Source organism: Pseudophryne corroboree, chromosome 9 (assembly GCF_028390025.1).
Source record: "Pseudophryne corroboree isolate aPseCor3 chromosome 9, aPseCor3.hap2, whole genome shotgun sequence".
NCBI lineage: Eukaryota > Metazoa > Chordata > Amphibia > Anura > Myobatrachidae > Pseudophryne > Pseudophryne corroboree.
The window spans coordinates 439,602,588-439,621,313 of NC_086452.1; the positions used below are offsets into that span (position 1 = coordinate 439,602,588).

At 48.5% G+C, this 18,726-nt stretch overlaps 1 protein-coding gene across 5 annotated transcripts in view; it reads left to right on the plus strand.

Moving 5' to 3' along the window:
- The window catches only part of LOC134958463 (uncharacterized), a 69,664-nt gene that overhangs the window by 42,438 nt on the left and 8,500 nt on the right, over positions 1-18,726 (plus strand). For 4 of the 5 annotated variants that reach the window (XM_063941091.1, XM_063941089.1, XM_063941088.1 and 1 more), the window contains 2 exons: positions 13,571-13,715; positions 15,829-15,946. In XM_063941091.1, coding sequence (XP_063797161.1) covers positions 13,662-13,715; positions 15,829-15,946 — 172 coding nt within the window. In that variant the 5' untranslated portion in view covers positions 13,571-13,661. Of the gene's footprint in view, positions 1-12,861; positions 12,883-13,570; positions 13,716-15,828; positions 15,947-18,726 lie in introns of those variants that run through there. The other variant, XM_063941092.1, reaches the window with a different exon arrangement.

Below are 18,726 nucleotides of genomic sequence, written 5' to 3' on the forward strand. Positions count from 1 at the left end.
AGACTTTATGGCTACAAAACTTCCGGCAGACGCGTATTTGAGATGATCTTGTAGTTAGCATATCAATAACTTCTATCAGTGACATCACAGGCGTAAGGTGGAACAAGGAAAAGGTGTGGATTTTCAAAACAGTGTATCTAAGGTCCACCACTTGAGCTGCTTTTGACACTGTGGACCACCCTCTCCTTCTGCAAATCCTTCACTCAATTGGTCTGCGTGGCACTGCCCTCTCTTGGCTGTCGTCCTACCTCTCTGACTATTCATTCTCTGTCTCCTCTCATGACTCCACCTCCCCCTCACTTCCACTAACTGTAGGTGTACCCCAAGGCTCTGTCCTTGGTCCTCTTCTCTCTCTATACATCCTCACTAGGTGAGCTCATTAGCTCTTTTGATTTCCAAAATCATCTCTATGATGATGACACTCAAATCTATCTTTCCTCTCCGGACCTCTCCCCTGCTCTGCTCACTCGAATCTCCAACTGTCTCTCTGCTACCTCTTCCTGGATGTCCCAGCGCTTTCTTAAACTCCCCTCTAGCACACATGGATGCCGTCTCCTCTCCTGCAGACATCCTGCTTGTGTTTAACAACAGATGGCCTCCACAGTGACAGTCCGCAACTGGTCAGAGTTGAACCACAGGCTGCGGCGCTGGATGGGGAGGCGATGATCCTCTTCTTGGGCAGGGCCGTTGTACTCTTTTCTTTAACGGCTGCAGCGGCTCTGGCAGCGCGGGCGGGTGCGGCGCGTGCGTCATGACGCACGCGACGTCTGACGAACCCGCTGCGCCCCCCTAGGACCCAACGCTCAAGGTTGCAGCCTGACCAGTTGGTTGATCAGGCCCTGCATATCGCCCTGTACATCCAAGGGTGCTGACTTTAACAAGTACCGTGGCAGTGCCTGTTCTGTTGTAACAGATTCAGGGGGACATTTACTAAGCAGTGATAAGAGCGGAGAAGTGAGCCAGTGGAGATATTTCCCCATCAACCAAACGGCAGCTCTGTATAATTTTATAGTATGAAAATTACAGATGTTACTTCAGTGCTGATTGGTTGCCATGGGCAACTTCTCCACTGGCTCACTTCTCCACTCTTATCACTGCTTAGTAAATGTCCCCCTTAAATCCTTATAATTTTTTCTTTGACTAGACTTTAATGAATACTTTAAAAAAAAATGTTCCTATATTTTATCTCTTTTAAACTTTCTCTTTTCCACATTAGTCTGGCCTCCCCGTTCCACTGAGTGTGCGCACGTCAGAAAGATGGGTCATACGCACACATCTGTGTACAGACATCTGGCAAAGTGATCAGTTAATAGTAACGCACTCAGGGGAGCAGATGTTTGCAGGAATTGGGTGAAGCACGCAGAACAGTCCCTAATCCACCTTGAATTGCAGAAATGAGATGTAAATTTGCAGCATGCGATTAAGGGGTGGAGGAAGCACATTATTAGGGGTCGTTCCTTGCAAGGCGCGCCACCATTTTCCTCTTTCAGTGGCCCCCTTTTTCACTTCCATGTTACATGACGCAAAGAAGCTCATTACTGGGCGCTGTACAAGCAATGTTGTACACACACATTACAATTGCCACCTATAATAAGGCCAATCCTGTTGCGCATGGATGGTGTAATGGTTAGCATTGCTGCCTCACAGTACTGAGGTCATGGGTTCCATTCCCACCATGGCCCTAACTGTGTGGAGTTTGTATATTCTTCCCATGCTTGCGTGGGTTTCCTCCGGGTACTCCGGTTTTCTCCCACAATCCAAAAATATACTGGTACAGTAGGTCAATTGGCTCCCAAAAAAATTAACACTAGCGTGGTGTGGTAGGGGATATAGATTGTAAGCTCCACTGGAGCAGAGACTGATGTGAATGGCCAAATATTCTCTGTAAAGTGCTGCGGAATATGTGTGCGCTATATATATAACGGGTAATAAATACCTCATAATGGGGGAGATGTATCAAACCTTGGAGAGAGTTTCTAAGTGTAATTTCTAATACTGTGCTAGATAAATTCCGATTGTAAAGTGCAATGGAATTTGCTGCGCTATATAAGAAACTGTTAATAAATAAATAAATGACGGAAGCGGATTGGCTACTTTGGGCTACTTCTCACTCTCCAAGGCTTGATACATCTCCACCAGTAGTCAAGATTGTGACCAAACCAGCAATGCCCCAATCCATCCAAACCACGCCCCAGTCTGCCAAAACTCCACCCAAACTATCCTGAAATGACCACTATTGGGTGAAACTTTGCCTCCTTCGAGGTCGGTGGATCAGGATTGGTAAGTATGCTGTTGTCCCCTCCCACTCATGACTATTATAATGTCAGGAATCAGGCTAAACCAGGCTCTCCCATTACATAGCGACGGGGCTACATAAAGGACGCCAGAGTGTTCATTTATACTAAGCAGCCCCAAACATGTATTTTGCTTCGCTTGGTACATTTATATATCACGCTAATCCTTACCATGGGGTCTATTCATGAAGCAGTGAAAAGAGTGGAGAAGTGAGCCTGTGGTTAGTTGCCCATGGCACCCAATCAGCTGCTCCGTACAATTGTATAGTATGCAAATTATAAATGTTACTTCAATGCTGATTGGTTGCCATGGGCAAATTCTCCACTGGCTCACTTCTCCACACTTTTCACTGCTTCATGAATAGACCTCACTGTTGCATGCTTTTAATGCGCTCCTTTGGATCAACGTTGTTTGGGTAGTTTAGTTTTAATTTTTGAAAAGGTTTGACTGGTATTTTTACCATACTGTTGCATCCCTCAAACATTTCCGAGGTATATGTGCTGCAGGCTAAGTAAGAACCAAGGACGTGAGGTTGTACTTTCCCCTCCCTATTGTTTACTTTTATACTTACTCTATTTGCTTCTTTATTACGTCCTTGCTTGCAGACTTGCTGTCTCCCATGTACAGCCGCAGGGCATGACCGTGAAACTCCAAACCTGTCCACATTGTATTCTAGTTTTATTATGTAGTATTGTGTCATGTTTGTGTCAGTGTATGCTTTATGTTATTTGTGTCTGGAAGCCTGCTTAGGTATATAACAGCTCACAATAGTTTGTCTGCTTGCGCTGTTAATGGTCTCTCTGTGGCAATTTGTCCGTCTGGCTTAGCTGAAGGCCCCGGAACGTTTAATAGCTAACCTGGTGCATGGAGGCACATTTGCTCCACGTGGTCTCGCTCACCATGCGAGGGGACACAGTGCACTAATTGGGGTTCCCGGTCACCAGTGCTTAAGGTGGTCCTAGAGAGGTGGTGGAACTCAATGCTTGTGAAATAAAGGAATTTTGCGCGCAGCAATAAAAGGGCGTGACCTCGAAAAAGGGGGCGTGTCACCCGATAGTATCCTCAATTCAAATTATGCCGCAGAGTAGCACAATATTGTTCACATTACACCACATAGTAGTGTCCCTTCTTCATGTTATGACACACATTAGTGCCCCTTATACACAAAGCCCACGGTAGTAGCACCCCTAATACACATAATGCCCACAGTAGTAGCACCCCATAATACACATAATGCCCACAGCAGTAGCGCCCCTTTATACACATAATGCCCACAGCAGTAGCACCCCTAATACACATAATGCCCACAGTAGTAGCACCCCTAATACACATAATGCCCACAGTAGTAGCACCCCATAATACACATAGTAACATAGTAACATAGTATCTGAGGTTGAAAAAAGACAATTGTCCATCGAGTTCAACCTATTTGTGGTGTCCTATGCATGATGATTTGACTAAAATTTCATAATGATGATTTGACTAAAATTACACATAATGCCCACAGTAGTAGCACCCCTTATACACATAATGCCCACAGTAGTAGCACCCCTAATACACATAATGCCCACGGCAGTAGTGCCCCTTATGTAATACCCACTGTAGTGGTAGTGCCCACAGTAGTAGTGCCCCTTATGTAGAGCCCATAGTATTGGTGCCCCTTATTCAGTGCCCCCAGTAGTAGTGCCCCTTATGTCCCCAGGAGTGATGCCCCTTATGCAATGTTCTCATTAGTATTGCCCCCAGTAGATATGCCCCCTGTAGTTATACCCTCTGTAGATATGCCCCTAGTTGGTGTGCCCGCAGTAGTTATGTCTCCAAATGGAACTGGCTCACTTTAACCTCTGACGGTCACTTTACTTAGAAAACGACACCAAAAAAACCTCATGTCGACCTTTTTCCATGTCAACCCGATGACCTTGTTGACCTTTTACGGGTGTCGACCTAGTGCATGTCGACCAATAATGGTCAACCTAAGGAGTGTTGATCTAAATAGGGTCGACCCAACAATCCCATTCCATCTCAGAGGAGCTTGGTGCATTGCATCCCCATCATGTCTCTTTGCACTGTAAATACTGGAACACAAATGATAATGCTGAAGATATAAGACACACAAGGTAAGCAGTGCATTCAGCATACACAAAAAGAGGAATGTTACTCATTTACAGATCGGACATCCAAGGAAGCCAGATTAGCGTTATGCGAAAGCGAGATGCCGTGCGTCTGCAAGCGGAAAGCTGCGCCGCCCATTGATTGGTGCACTTGCAGCTGCCCCGAGCTTCCCTTCCCCATAGGCACCACTCAGAACTGCGCAGAGCTAAAGGTAAATGCCCAGGCCACTCTCAAAGGTCAAGGTAGTTGCGTGCACTGTCGCCGTCCCAGTTCACACCCCGATACGCCCAGCTTTACAGTAAGACAGACCTGGCCAAGAACAGGACAGAGATACGTAAAATTTGGTATATTCACATCTGCGCTATATGCAAAAACTCATCATACGTGCACAGTGATCCGTCTGACGCAGATTCAGACCCTTAATGTGCCGTTGGTCAATATTGAAAAATAGGGACATTTACAATATTAAGAACCTGGGAATACCCTGTAAATTAGAGCATACCTACCTATTCTCCCAGAATGTATTCCTACACGCCTGGGTGAGTAGGTTGCCCTCCCACATCCAGGGCTGCAGAGAGCGGGACTGGGCCCGGGTACTTGTGGGAGGCCTCATTGTGCAGCATGGCCAGTCCCCTCTAACAGAAAAATGATGGAGGGTGACAGACCCAGCAGGGGAGGAGGGAGGAAATGATCAGTGCGATCACTCTCCCCTCCCCAACACATACATCATGAAGGGAAATAGCAGACTACCTGGGCTAGGAAGAGGGGTATGAAGTGTGTTGGGAGGGGGGGGAGGGGGTGACAGACCCTGGCCCCCGCCATGCCCCTCCTACAAGCCTGGGCCCAGGTAATAAGCACCCTGTCCCCCTCCTCTCAGCACCCCTGCACACATCCACACGGGAACCTAATGCCATAATTGGTAGCTAATGAAATCATTGAGGTGCCACTCCCAGCAGCATGGAAATGGAGTCTGCGGAATTGCGCAGTGTGGGCGGGGCCACGATTGCGGGAATTGCTGTAAGCAAATTTTTAATATGTAGAAAAAAAAACGCAGACACATACCTCCCAACGGGTTCACTACGATATGCCGGCGGTCGGGCTCCCGGCGACCAGCATACCGGCGCCGGGAGCCCGACCGCCGGCTTACCGACAGTGTGGCGAGCGCAAATGAGCCCCTTGCGGGCTCGCTGCGCTCGCCGCGCTATGCGCGCCACACTATTTTATTCTCCCTCCAGGGGGGTCGTGGACCCCCACGAGGGAGAATAAGTGTCGGTATGCTGGCTGTCGGGATCCCGGCGCCGGTATACTGTGCGCCGGGATCCCGTCAGCCGGCATACTGAAGACCACCCCTCCCAACATGACCCTCTCCAGGAGGGACAGAATGCTCTGCTCCTGGACGTCCCTCTTAATTTGTGATTGCCATCACCTGTGGTGAAACACCTTTCTTATCCATTAACCTGTTCAACACAGGTGCCGGCAATCATAAAGACAGGGAAAAGTCCAGGAGCAGAGCACTGTGTCCCTCCTGGAGAGGGTCATGTTGGGAGGTATGCTGACATCTCCATAAACACAAGAAAAGAATGTAAAACTATAAAAAACGTCATAAATAGCTTTATTATATGTTACAGTACATGCGATACTGTGCATTTATATTGGCTTTAAAAAATGTCTCTAGAGATGTGTATCTCTGTTGTTTGATAGAAGTGAATTCTGGAATAAGATGCATTATACGTTCCTAGCCATTATACTGCTAATGCCATGTGACTAGTTACCATGGTATTGAGTGCAAAGAACCATTGTTCCCTCTCTTCCTCCTTGGCTGTGTGAGCTTGGATACAGATATGATGCATCGGGTTCCCTGGGAAGAGAGGACCATTAAGTGCCTTGTAAAGGTCAGCCAAGAGTACATTGCGGAGATTGGCTGCTAAATAACCCACTGTTTGCAGTATCAGTTCTCCGGCCCTGGGAAATTACTTCTGCATTCCCCTTTATTCTCTCTTTGCGCTCTCTCTGAGCTACTGTCTGGAAGTCACCTGTGAATGAACCACTTGCGCGGCTCTCCGGTGTCTGCTCTTGGCATTTGGCACTGTGCGCCATTGTTCCATCGCTGGCACAATACGTGTCTTTGTGGAACTCGGTTGCTCAGCTATACGTGTAGACAAAGATTAGGACCAGCTTCCAAATACTGCACAGTTACATTGATAACTATTGTATTTTACTTTAATGCATACTGTTCAGGCCTAATTTGGACGCTTAACCCTTAGCGCGGTTGGTTTGTGTATGCAATAATAACTGAAGGAGACGTAAGAGTGGTAGAATGAGACAAGGTTAGGTTTATAATAAGCTACAGATTTAGAATAGAGTATATTTAGTACTAAAGTGCGGGTTTACGGAAGTGGAAAACCGGATTCTACTTATCATTTATTTAGCACCTTCTAGAAGATAATAGCTAGAATGTGATTGGTTGCTATGGGGAACGCACATCTACGATCAAAGTCTTTGACATGCGGGGAAACGCCCAGCACAGGGCAAGTCCGCCCCACTTTCTGGGTCCTGCCCCCCCCCCCCAGGCATGTGAAAGCATTGCACGGGGGCGATGCTTTCGCACCTGCCGAGTAGCTCCCTGCCTACGCAGTTTAGCTTCGAAGGCAGACGGCTACCTGCCATGTTTTTGGCCGCAGCGGCTGCATGTGACGTCACACAGCCACCGCGACCCGCACCAGCAACGACGCCTGCCGCCCCGCGGCCGTCGCATCTCACTGTGTGTGCACGCGCAGTACGGATACTGTACGTGCGGACATCTTCACTTGTCTTCAGCCTGCGTATGCTGCTGCAGCAGCGACCAGGTCTGAATTAGACGCTCTACACCTAAGTGTAACCTTCGAAGCTCGCCCAACATGGCTGCCTCATCTGGTACGCTTGTGGATGGCATGAAAAATACATAGGTTTGGTGGTTTTGTTGGAACTCTACTCTGAACTTTAGGACTCTGAAATCACCCCCATTTTGTATTCTCTTCTAGGGGTAGACTATTCCACCCTGGGTAATCCTACGCTGTGTGTCCAAGATGGCTGCCGCGCCTGGTACCTTGTGAGGGTGGAATACACAAGCCTTGGAAGTTATTACCCAAAATGCCTACACCAACCCTGCATTGTGCTTTCTGTGCGCTCAAGGTTTTCTTTTGTCTGTGTGGCTTGTCTATTGCTGTATTACTTAAATCCTCTGTATTATGTACATTGTTTCTGATGTCTGTTAAGCGCCTTGAGTCCTGTTGGAGAAAGAATTATTATTATTATATTGTCTCGCTCAGTCACAAACACAGTAAAGGTATTCACAACATTAATCGGAATAAGAGCCTGACTGTGACTTGGTGCAAAAGCAGATGCCTCTCAAGGTTTCCTGCAGAATGCGCCTGCGACCAGAACAGCAAATGCGGTCAGTGCATGTCTGTAGCACGAAGCGTCCGAATTGGGAAAGGGCCTCTGTACAAATCAGGCGGACATTGATGCGTGGGATGGGACAGGGATGGGAGGCCTGTTTCAGACAGATCTGTTGCAAACAGCAAGTGGTGATACTAATAGCGTTCGCTGCGGCCTGGCCAGTGGTGTAACTACCACCCCCGCAGCCACCGCGGAGGCTTGGAGGTGCAATCTGCTAAATGTCCCTTCCAAAATGGCCGCCGCCATGGAGGAGACATGCTAGAGGTAATACTTGACCTGTAGCATCTAGGAAGTGCCGGGACCCGCGGGAGTGCATAGCGCTGGCCGTGGCTGTGGCACCCTGCCACCTTGCTACTCTGGCGCGGCGGCAGCAACAGGGGGATCGGGCAGCGGTACCCGCGGCTCACTGCAACATTCAGCCAGAAGGGGGGATCGGGCAGCATTGCCCGCGACTCACTGAACAGCAGGGGGGCGGGTTGGGCAGCATTACTCCATAGCAACAACTAACAAGCATGACACCCAGTGCATAAAATCCCTGCAACAAGCCTGGCCATGAGCTTGACACCCAGCGCATGAAACCTCTGGCAACGAGCATGACACCCAGTGCATGAAATCCCTGGCAACAAGCATTACCCCCTGGCAACGAGCTTGACACCCAGCGCATGAAACCCTGGCAACGAGCATGATACCCAGCGCATGAAACCTCTGGCAACGAGCATGACAACCAGCGCATGAAACCCTGGAAACGAGCATAACACCCAGCGCATGAAACCCCTGGCAACAAGCATGACACCCTGAGCATGAAATCCCTGGCAACAAGCATGACACCCTGAGCATGAAACCCCTGGCAACAAGCATGACACCCTGAGCATGAAACCCCTGGCAACAAGCATGACACCCTGAGCATGAAATCCCTTGGCACCGTGCATGAAACCAAGATCATGAAACCCCTGGCAACGATCAGGTAATTTAAAAGTAATTAGAAGCCTTAGTTACTGTAGGGCTTAATGTGTAATGGGCATTGTGGTGTGTGTCATAATGTATCACGGACATTGTGGTGTGTGGCATAATGTGTCACAGGCATGACGGTGTGTGGCATAATGTGTCACAGGCATGACGGTGTGTGGCATAATGTGTCACAGGCATTGCGGTGTGTGGTATACTGTATCACGGGCATTGTATGTGGTATAATATCTCAGGGGCATTGTAGTATGTGGTATAATGTATCAGGGGCATTGCAGTGTGTGGTATAATGTATAACGGGCATTGCGGTATGTGGCATAATGTGTCACAGACATGACAGCGTGTGGTATACTGTATCACGGGCATTGTATGTGGTATAATATCTCAGGGGCATTGTACTATGTGGTATAATGTATCAGGGGCATTGCAGTGTGTGGTATAATGGGCATTGCGGTGTGTGTCATAATGTGTCACAGGCATGACGGAGTGTGGTATACTGTATCACAAGCATTGTATGTGGTATAATATCTAAGGGGCATTGTAGTGAATAGCATAATGTATAATAGGCATTGTGATGCGTGGCATAATGTGTCACAGGCATTACAGTGTGTGGCATAATGTGTCACAGGCATTATGGTGTGTGGTATAATGTCTCAGGGACACTGCAGTGTGTGGCATAATGTCTTAGGGGCATTGCAGTGTGTGGTATAATTTATTACGGGCATTGCGGTGTGTGGTATGATGTATAACGGGCATTGCGGTGTGTGGCATAATGTGTCACAGGTATTGCAGTGTGTGGCATAATGTCTTAGGGGCATTGCAATGTGTGGTATAATGTATAACAGGCATTGCGGTGTGTGGCATAATGTGTCACAGGCATTGCGGTGTGTGGCATAATGTCTAAGGGCCATGGCAGTGTGTGGCATAATGTCTTAGGGGCATTGCAGTGAGTGGTATAATGTATAACAGGCATTGCGGTGTGTTGCATAATGTGTCACAGGCATTATGGTGTGTGGTATAATGTCTCAGGGACACTGCAGTGTGTGGCATAATTTATAACTGGCATTGCGGTGTGTGGCATGTGTGTCACAGGCATTACGGTGTGTGGCATAATGTCTAAGGGCCATTGCAGTGTGTGGCATAATGTATGCTGGGCATTACTATAAGGAGGAATAATGACAAATAATGTAAGGGGCATGAATCAGAACTATTTTTTTTTCCTGTGGTCGCCAATGTATCGGCATGCAGGTTGCAAAACTGGGGTATAAGGTAGTCTTTTCCTGCAACGCCAATCCCCTTCCAGCAAAGCCACACCCATTTTAATGAAGCCACACCCCATTTGGCGCACGCAATTTTTTTCTAGTGTCAATTATGGGGGGGGGGGGGGCAGAGTTTTTTGGCTTGGGGGAAACATTTCTAGTTACGCCACTGTGCCTGACACATGTATGTACATGAAGTCACATGGGTTCTCTCACAGACAGACGGATAATGGCATTAGCATAAGGTAGTAAGTTTGTGAGCCTCTGAAGTAGCGGCACTGGTGTCAGTGACGCCTGGTGCAGCCAGTAGTGTCTCCCTCGTGCGCGCCTCTGAAATAGGGGTGGGGCCTCACAGAAAGGTGTGCTGGGAGACCAGAGCTAACCAATAACATTTTGCCGTTTGCTGTGGAAACCAGGCCCAATGTGGTAAAATCTTTTGCTAGCTCTCTGTTAAACAGGATAAAGCGGAAGTGAGTGAAGCTGACGGTATCGGAGTATGAATCAGGTCCAGAGTCCTCCATTATGTATTATATTCATTGTACTACTATGGTGTCGACCTTGAGTAAATTTGTACATATTTCTTAGGTCACCATTAAGGGCTCTGATTTACACACTAGTATCTCTTGCTTTCTGTTATCAGGGGAATAAATGTAAATAACCCACTTCTACCCAAGATAATAAGATTACATAGCAGTACTTGGAGGTAATGATGTGTGCATTGAGTTTTCAAAGTATGCCCTGACTCTTGGTTGTTTTGTGCTGACAAGAAGAACAGCCTGTCCCGCAGTGAGGAGCCCTAAAGATGGTGAATATGTTTTTCTGTAGCTGGATACCTACAGGGGATGCAGTCAGTATGTCAACACATTGTCCACAATCATAATGTTGACACCACAATGTCTACAGATATGTCAACACTGTGTCAATGGTGACATCTGAAAGGTTCTCAGAATGCCGACTGTTAGGGTTAGGCTGCAGGACAGGAGGGTCAGGATTAGGCTGCAGGACAGGAGGGTCAGGATTAAGCTGCAGGACAGGAGGGTTAGGATTAGGCTGCGGGGCATAAGGGTTAAGATTAAACCGTGGGACAGCAGGGTTAGGATTAGGCTGTGGGACAGGAGGGTTAGGATTAGGCTGTGGGACAGGAGGGTTAGGATTAAGCTGCGGGACAGGAGGGATAGGGTTAGGCTGCAGGACAGACGGGTTAGGATTAGGCTGCAGGACAGGTGGTTAGGGTTAGGCTGCAAGAAGTGAGGGTTAAGGTTAGGTTGCAGGACAGGAGGGTTAGGATTAGGCTGTAGGACAGGAGGGTTAGGATTAGGCTGTGGGACAGGAGGGTTAGAATTAGGTTGCGGGACAGGAGGGTTAGGATTAGGCTGCAGGACAGGTGGTTAGGGTTAGGCTGCAAGAAGTGAGGGTTAAGGTTAGGTTGCAGGACAGGAGGGTTAGGATTAGGCTGTAGGACAGGAGGGTTAGGATTAGGCTGTGGGACAGGAGGGTTAGAATTAGGTTGCAGGACAGGAGGGTTAGGATTAGGCTGTAGGACAGGAGGGTTAGGATTAGGCTGTGGGACAGGAGGGTTAGAATTAGGTTGCGGGACAGGAGGGTTAGGATTAGGCTGTAGGACAGGAGGGTTAGGATTAGGTTGCGGGACAGGAGGGGTAGGATTAGGCTGCGGGACAGCAGGGTTAGGATTAGGCTACAGGGCAGGAGGGTTAGAATTAGGCTGCGGGACAGGAGGGTTAGGATTAGGCTGTAGGACAGGAGGGTTAGGATTAGGTTGCAGGACAGGAGGGGTAGGATTAGGCTGCGGGACAGCAGGGTTAGGATTAGGCTGCGGGACAGCAGGGTTATGATTAGGCTGCGGGACAGCAGGGTTATGATTAGGCTGCGGGGCAGCAGGGTTAGGATTAGGCTGCGGGACAGGAGGGTTAGGATTAGGCTGCGGGACAGCAGGGTTAGGGTTAGGCTACAGGGCAGGAGGGTTAGAATTAGGCTGCAGAACAGCAGGGTTAGAATTAGGCTGCAGGGCAGGAGGGTTAGGATTAGGCTGCGGGGCAGGAGGGTTAGGATTAGGCTGTGGGACAGGAGGGTCAGGATTAGGCTGCGGGACAGGAGGGTTAGGATTAGGCTGCGGGACAGGAGGGTTAGGATTAGGCTGCGGGACAGGAGGGTAAGGATTAGGCTGCGGGACAGGAGGGTAAGGATTAGGCTGCGGGACAGGAGGGTAAGGATTAGGCTGCGGGACAGGAGGGTTAGGATTAGGCTGCGAGACAGCAGGGTTAGGGTTAGGCTACAGGGCAGGAGGGTTAGAATTAGGCTGCAGAATAGGAGGGTTAGGATTAGGCTGTGGGACAGGAGGGTTAGGATTAGGCTGCGGGACAGCAGGGTTAGCGTTAGGCTACAGGGCAGGAGGGTTAGCGTTAGGCTGCAGAACAGGAGGGTTAGGATTAGGCTGCAGAACAGGAGGGTTAGGATTAGGCTGTGGGACAGGAGGGTTAGGATTAGGCTGCGGGACAGGAGGGTTAGGATTAGGCTGTGGGACAGGAGGGTTAGGATTAGGCTGTGGGACAGGAGGGTTAACTTGCGGAATGAAGGGAAGGGGAGAGTAGGGTTATGCACTTGGGAGAGAGTTAGGCTGTGGGGGGAAAGGGTTAGGATCAGGTTGCATGAGGGGAGATCATGGTTATGCACTAGGGTAGGGTTAAGGGTAATCATTGCTCACCGCCGGATCTGTTACAGAAACATCTGGTAGCCACCGTCAGCTGTCTACCGGTCCTGGAAGACCCCACTGGAGCCACCGGACGCACCGTACTGGGTAAGTCACCACAGGACCACCAGGAACATTTTGTCAACATTCTAATCATGTCAACATTTCATCAGTGTCGACTTGATGAACGTGACATTACGACCATGTTGACATCATGAATGTAAGGACTGAAAGAACTACACGTAAGTGGCATGTCCCAGGAGTGGGATCTCCTGAATAGGAGGAGTTGCTTATCGCTTGGAATGGGCAAATTATGATCCGTCCACCCAGAAGTAGCAGATACTGTTTAACAAGAACAAGTCCATGTATTTATTTTTGAAAAGGGGAATTGGCTCAACAGCATCCAAAGGGGTTGGCTAGAATGTCCCTATTCAGACCAGACCATCTGCCAGATAACAATAGCATTTGTGCGTATGTGTAATTTGATAACAATAGCATTTGTGCGTATGTGTAGTTTGTGCAGTTGCGTGTACACTGCTGATGCCATAGAAATCAGGAAAAAGGACCAGCCTGAAATTAGACAACACATGACACACACAGGAGACCTGACAAAGTTACAGGTTGGCGTTGTCTTCATGTGCGTGGAGAGCGCGGCACGTGACGGCACTACTAGTGTAAACACAGTTGTTGTTGTGAAACAAAACAGCAATAAAGGCTACCTGACTCTGCCATTGTCCTCTGCTGCAGTCCAGACAATACCTGTCTTATTAATGTGAGCGCGTTATGTGTTCTGCAGGTGCTGCTGGCAGCACAGGACTACACAGGAGAATACAGAGCCGTCCTGCTAATAACAAGGTCTTTGTGAGATCTTCACTTGGGAGCGCAGGATGGATGGTACAGAGGAGAAAGCAGACGCTCCGGATGACGAGAGCAATCTAGAGGTAACAATCGTTTATCTATTCATCTGGCACAAATGACTTGAATGCAACATGACATAAAAAAACATAGAGCAATTGAAATGCCGGCGGTGAGAATACCAACCGCGGCATCCGATGATTAGAATCCTGACAGGGGAAGGTAAGTATACTTACCTTCCTCCACTGGCCCCCCAAGGCTAGGGCTACACATAGCGGCCAAGCGGGTCCCGCTGAAAGGGACTCGATTGGCCGGGAGGGGGGTTTTATGTTCACACGGATCTTGTTCTGCGGGATGCCGCATAACAGGATCCGGCCGGTGACACCCGGGATTTCATAGAACACAGTGTGGCACAGCCGCACTGTGTGAACACATACATATAATGCATGTGTTCACACTGAAATCCTTTCGTCCTGCCGTCCAGCCCAACTGCAGCATGCTGCGGTTGGATCTGGCGGTGCCGGGACTGCCGCACATGTGTGGGCGCCTGATCGGGACCCGCTTGGCCGCTATGTGTGGCCCTACCCTAACTCTAACTCTCCCTTCTAGCAGCCTATGCCCAACCCATCCACTCCTGCAGCCTAACCCTAACCCTCTCCGGTGGTGTCTAAACCTAACCCCTCCTCCCCACAGCCTAAACCTTACCCTCCCCCCGTGGCCTAAACCTAACCCCCCCTTACCCGGTGACTCACCTCTCTGGCGGCCCGGTAGATTCTCGGTCAGAATTCCGCCACCAGTCTGGTGACACTATTCAGGATGTCGCTGTCTGTGGGACAAATTCTGAGTAGGAAATTTACTTTAAGAGTCTACAAAATAAAATACCATCGGTGTCATTTATAAAACAGACAAATCCGTTGACTTGTTAGTGGGGTGAGTAGTTTTGCAAGCCACTGTATATAGCATTAAATGTATTTTCATTACCAACTCCCAGAAAACAATAAAGACTTATGGGCCCTACACACTGCGCGATCCACCGCCGAGCTGCCCGACGGCAGATACAGCCAACGGGCGACCCGGCGGGTGGGGGGGCAGTGAAGTTTCTTCACTTCCCCCGTCACCCAGCTCCATAACAGTGCAGGCAAATATGGACGAGATCGTCCATATTGGCCTGCATGCACAAGCGACGGGGCACCAGCGATGAACGAGCGCATCGTTCATCGCTGGTGCCTCCACACTGAAAGATATGAGCGGTATCTCGTTCATTAATGAGCGAGATCGTTCATATCTTTTACTCATATCGCCCAGTGTGTAGGGCCTATTAGAACCAATGAAAATATGGAGGAAAGAGCGGCATATTTCCATAGTTTCCTCCATACTTGCCTCTAGGTGGGCACTTTGTGCAGATGTACCTCGGACCTCTTGATCTGAGTCGGTGGGGTGAGAGCACTCACTAGCTCGCAGCTGCAGGCCGTGCGCCGTGTGATCGCGGCACATACACAATCTACCGATAATTCGCTCAGTTGTGAGAACATCATCATCGTGTACAAATCTGAATCAGGCTCTTAGAACCCAAAGTCAGGGGCAGAAGTGCAGAACATCATCTGATGTGACTGTTATAAGACACGCTATAAGCAGACGACTGAGAGCACCTGTTTAGGTTCCATTCAGCACCCCAGTCTCACTGATAGGCAGAGGGGACACCCATGAATGGGTCACACTCTCCACCAAAGTGGTTGAGTGGTACGACAGGTCATTAAACCCCACTGACAGGTCAGTCTACGGATCACCCCTGAAAACCAAAGCAATAAGAGGACAGGTGGTTAGAGAGGAAGAGAATCCTATCGTACACACAGATATGTTCCTTTTCATTGTCTGTAAAGCTACGGTACTTACCTACGGCGGACGCTCTGCTTACCCAGAGCCGCGATGGCTGGCACATGATCAGAAGCCAGCCAATTCATTTTGCTTACCAATTTTAAATGGCTGCGGAGAGGAGGTGTGAGCCAATCATCAGCCGCAATCTCTAGTGATTGGTGCTCCCACTCACACACCCCCACGGGAATGTGACGGGGGAGCTCCAGGAAGAACGGCTGAACGGAACAGCCCCGGGTCTCTGGCTAGGCAGGTTAATGATGACAGCAGCCCAATGTAATATTATTACAGGGAATATTAATACTCTGATCTTTCTGTGTGTGTCAGGATGACGATTTCCTCTCCCAGCTCACCGATGAAGAGAGAGAGTGTCTTCAATACTTACTGGAGACCATCGAATCGCTGGACCAAGACCAGGATGAAAATGTTACTATAAATGAACAAGGTAATACTTTGTGGTAGCATTTAGTTCCAATTAAGAAAATTGGGAAATCTGTATAATTCCGCCAAATGGTTCAGTCGCTAATTCAGCCAAAACATCCCCCTTTTCTTCTTTATCTCCTAATCGCCTTATTTCTTCTGAGTCCTTATTATTCTTGTGATCTACCAGTCATGACACCAAATGTTGTGGGCATGGCCTAACGGAGATCAAAGTGGTGGCGGACACCAGGGGGCAGAATTAGATGTCGGGCTGCCCCTAGGCACAACATTATTGTCCGCCCCCATGGTAGAGGACTGGGGTCTGATGTAGGGAGGCCTGCTGTCCGGCCACCCAGAACTGGTGCCCCTAGGCATGTGCCTAGAGGGAAATCCACCTGTACACGGGGATAAAATTCTGTCTAGGAAAATATGCTTTTTGCTACATTATGGTCAAATTGAAGATAAATAGAAGCATTTGCTCTAACATTATCTTCCGATATTAAACATCCATCTTCCCAAAATAAACATTAATCCAGAATATGATCTGCCTGGAACTGGGCGTTTCCACAATCATTGCCAGATTAAGAGGATACTGTACCCCAGGCCCCCCACTGTCAGGGGGCCCCTTGACCGAAGCACACTGATGGCTCTAGCTCTCCCTCTTGTGCAGCAGCAGAACCAGAGCTGTAAGTAACCCAGGGATCCCCGCTTCTCCTCCTCCCCGTCTGGGTCTTGTGTAACCTGTTATCTAATGAATGCATTCAGGTGTAGAGAGAGACACACACAGAGTCCTCCTGAGTCCTGTCCCAGTGTGTGAGTAGTACAGAGGCTGCTATTCTTGCATGTGACAAGTAAATTATAGATTTATTTTTTCTTTGTGTTTTCTAAGATTGTTTAAATTGTCTTTGTTTCACTACAAGAAAACTTTATAAAATAGTTGTATCTTATTTAAATGGAGCTATCAAGAGTACTCCGTCATTATTAAACTATTACTTTAAATCTAATATACATCATTGGTTTGAATTTATTATACACAATCTAATATACAAACCCCCCTTTACCCGGGCCCCCCTGTGTTAAGTGCCCTGGGCCCCCCAAGGCTTAATCCGGCCCTACCCACAATTCCACGTGTTACTTTCCTGATATCTGTTATGGACTAGCCATGTTCTTCTTCATCCTGAATAAAACATTCTGCCTGTATAAGCAGTTAAAATAAATAATGACCCCGTATAATGTCCCTTCAGTCACTAGGTGGAAAGAATGATAAGAAATTATCAGACAAGGGGGGTAATTCAGAGTTGATCGCAGCAGCAAATTTGTTAGCAGTTGGGCAAAACCATGGACCTCATTCCGAGTTGATCGCTCGCTAGCAGTTTTTAGCAGCTGTGCAAACGCTAAGCCGCCGCCCACTGTGAGTGTAGTTTAGCTTAGCAGAAGTGTGAACGGTTGTATCGCAGAGCGGCTACAAAAAATGTTTGTGTCGTTTCAGAGTAGCTCAAAACCTACTCAGCGCTTGCGATCACTTCAGACTATTCAGTTCCGGATTTGACGTCACAAACCCACCCAGCGTTCGCCTAGCCACGGCTGCGTTTTTCCTGGCATGCCTGCATTTTTCCACACACTCCCTGAAAACGGTCAGTTGCCACCCAGAAACGCCCACTTCATGTCACTCTGCGGCAAACAGTGCGACTGAAATTTATCGCTAGACCCTGTGCAAAACGACACCGTTCGTTGTGCCCGTACTTCGCGCAGAACTGCCGTTTTTTAGCCTGATCGCTGCGCTGCGAACAAATGCAGCTAGTGATCATCTCGGAATGACCCCACATGTGCACTGCAGGTGGGGCAGACATAACATGTGCAGAGAGTGTTAGATTTGGGTGGGGTGTGTTCAAACTGAAATCTAAATTGCAGTGTAGAAATAAAGCAGCCAGTATTTACCCTGCACAGAAACTAAATAACCCACCCAAATCTAACTCTCTCTGCACATGTTACATCTGCCCTCCCTGCAGTGCACATGGGTGGTCATTCCGAGTTGTTCGCTCGTTGACGATTTTCGCAACGGAGCGATTAGGTAGAAAATGCGCATGGTACGCAGCACGCATGCGCTTAGTTATTTAACACAAAACTTTGGAGATTTACACAAGCTCGAGTGACGTTTTTCAACGCTTGAGTGATCGTAGTGCGATTGACAGGAAGTGGGTGTTTCTGGGCGACAACATGGCATTTTCAGAGAGTGTGCTAAAAAACGCAGGCGTGCCAGGTAAAAACGCAGGAGTGGCTGGAGAAATGGGGGAGTGGCTGGCCGAACACAGGTCGTGTTTGTGACGTCAAACCAGGAACTAAACAGACCGAGGTGATCGCAATCTGTGAGTAGGTCTGGAGCTACTCAGAAACTGCAAAGAATTATTTAGTAGCAATTCTGCTAATCTTTCGTTCGCTATTCTGCTAAGCTAAGATACACTCCCAGAGGGCGGCGGCCTAGCGTTTGCAATGCTGCTAAAAGCAGCTAGCGAGATGAGGGCCATGGTTTTGCCCAACTGCTAACAAATTTGCTGCTGCGATCAAGTCTGAATTACCCCCTGAGTCTCCTCCCTTAGAGGAGATTTAGCAGTGCAGCTCCTGGCCCCAATTAGCACAATAGTAGGGGTCCATTGTCTGGGGATGTGCTGGCACCTGACTCTAAGTGAATCTTAATCTGATCCTTCTGTCTCCATAGCAGCTGATCTTGCGCTTTTCACATGTATGGTATATTAAAGTCAGACTTTTACATCTATTTACTCAGTACAATGTGTTTTACGCTATCAT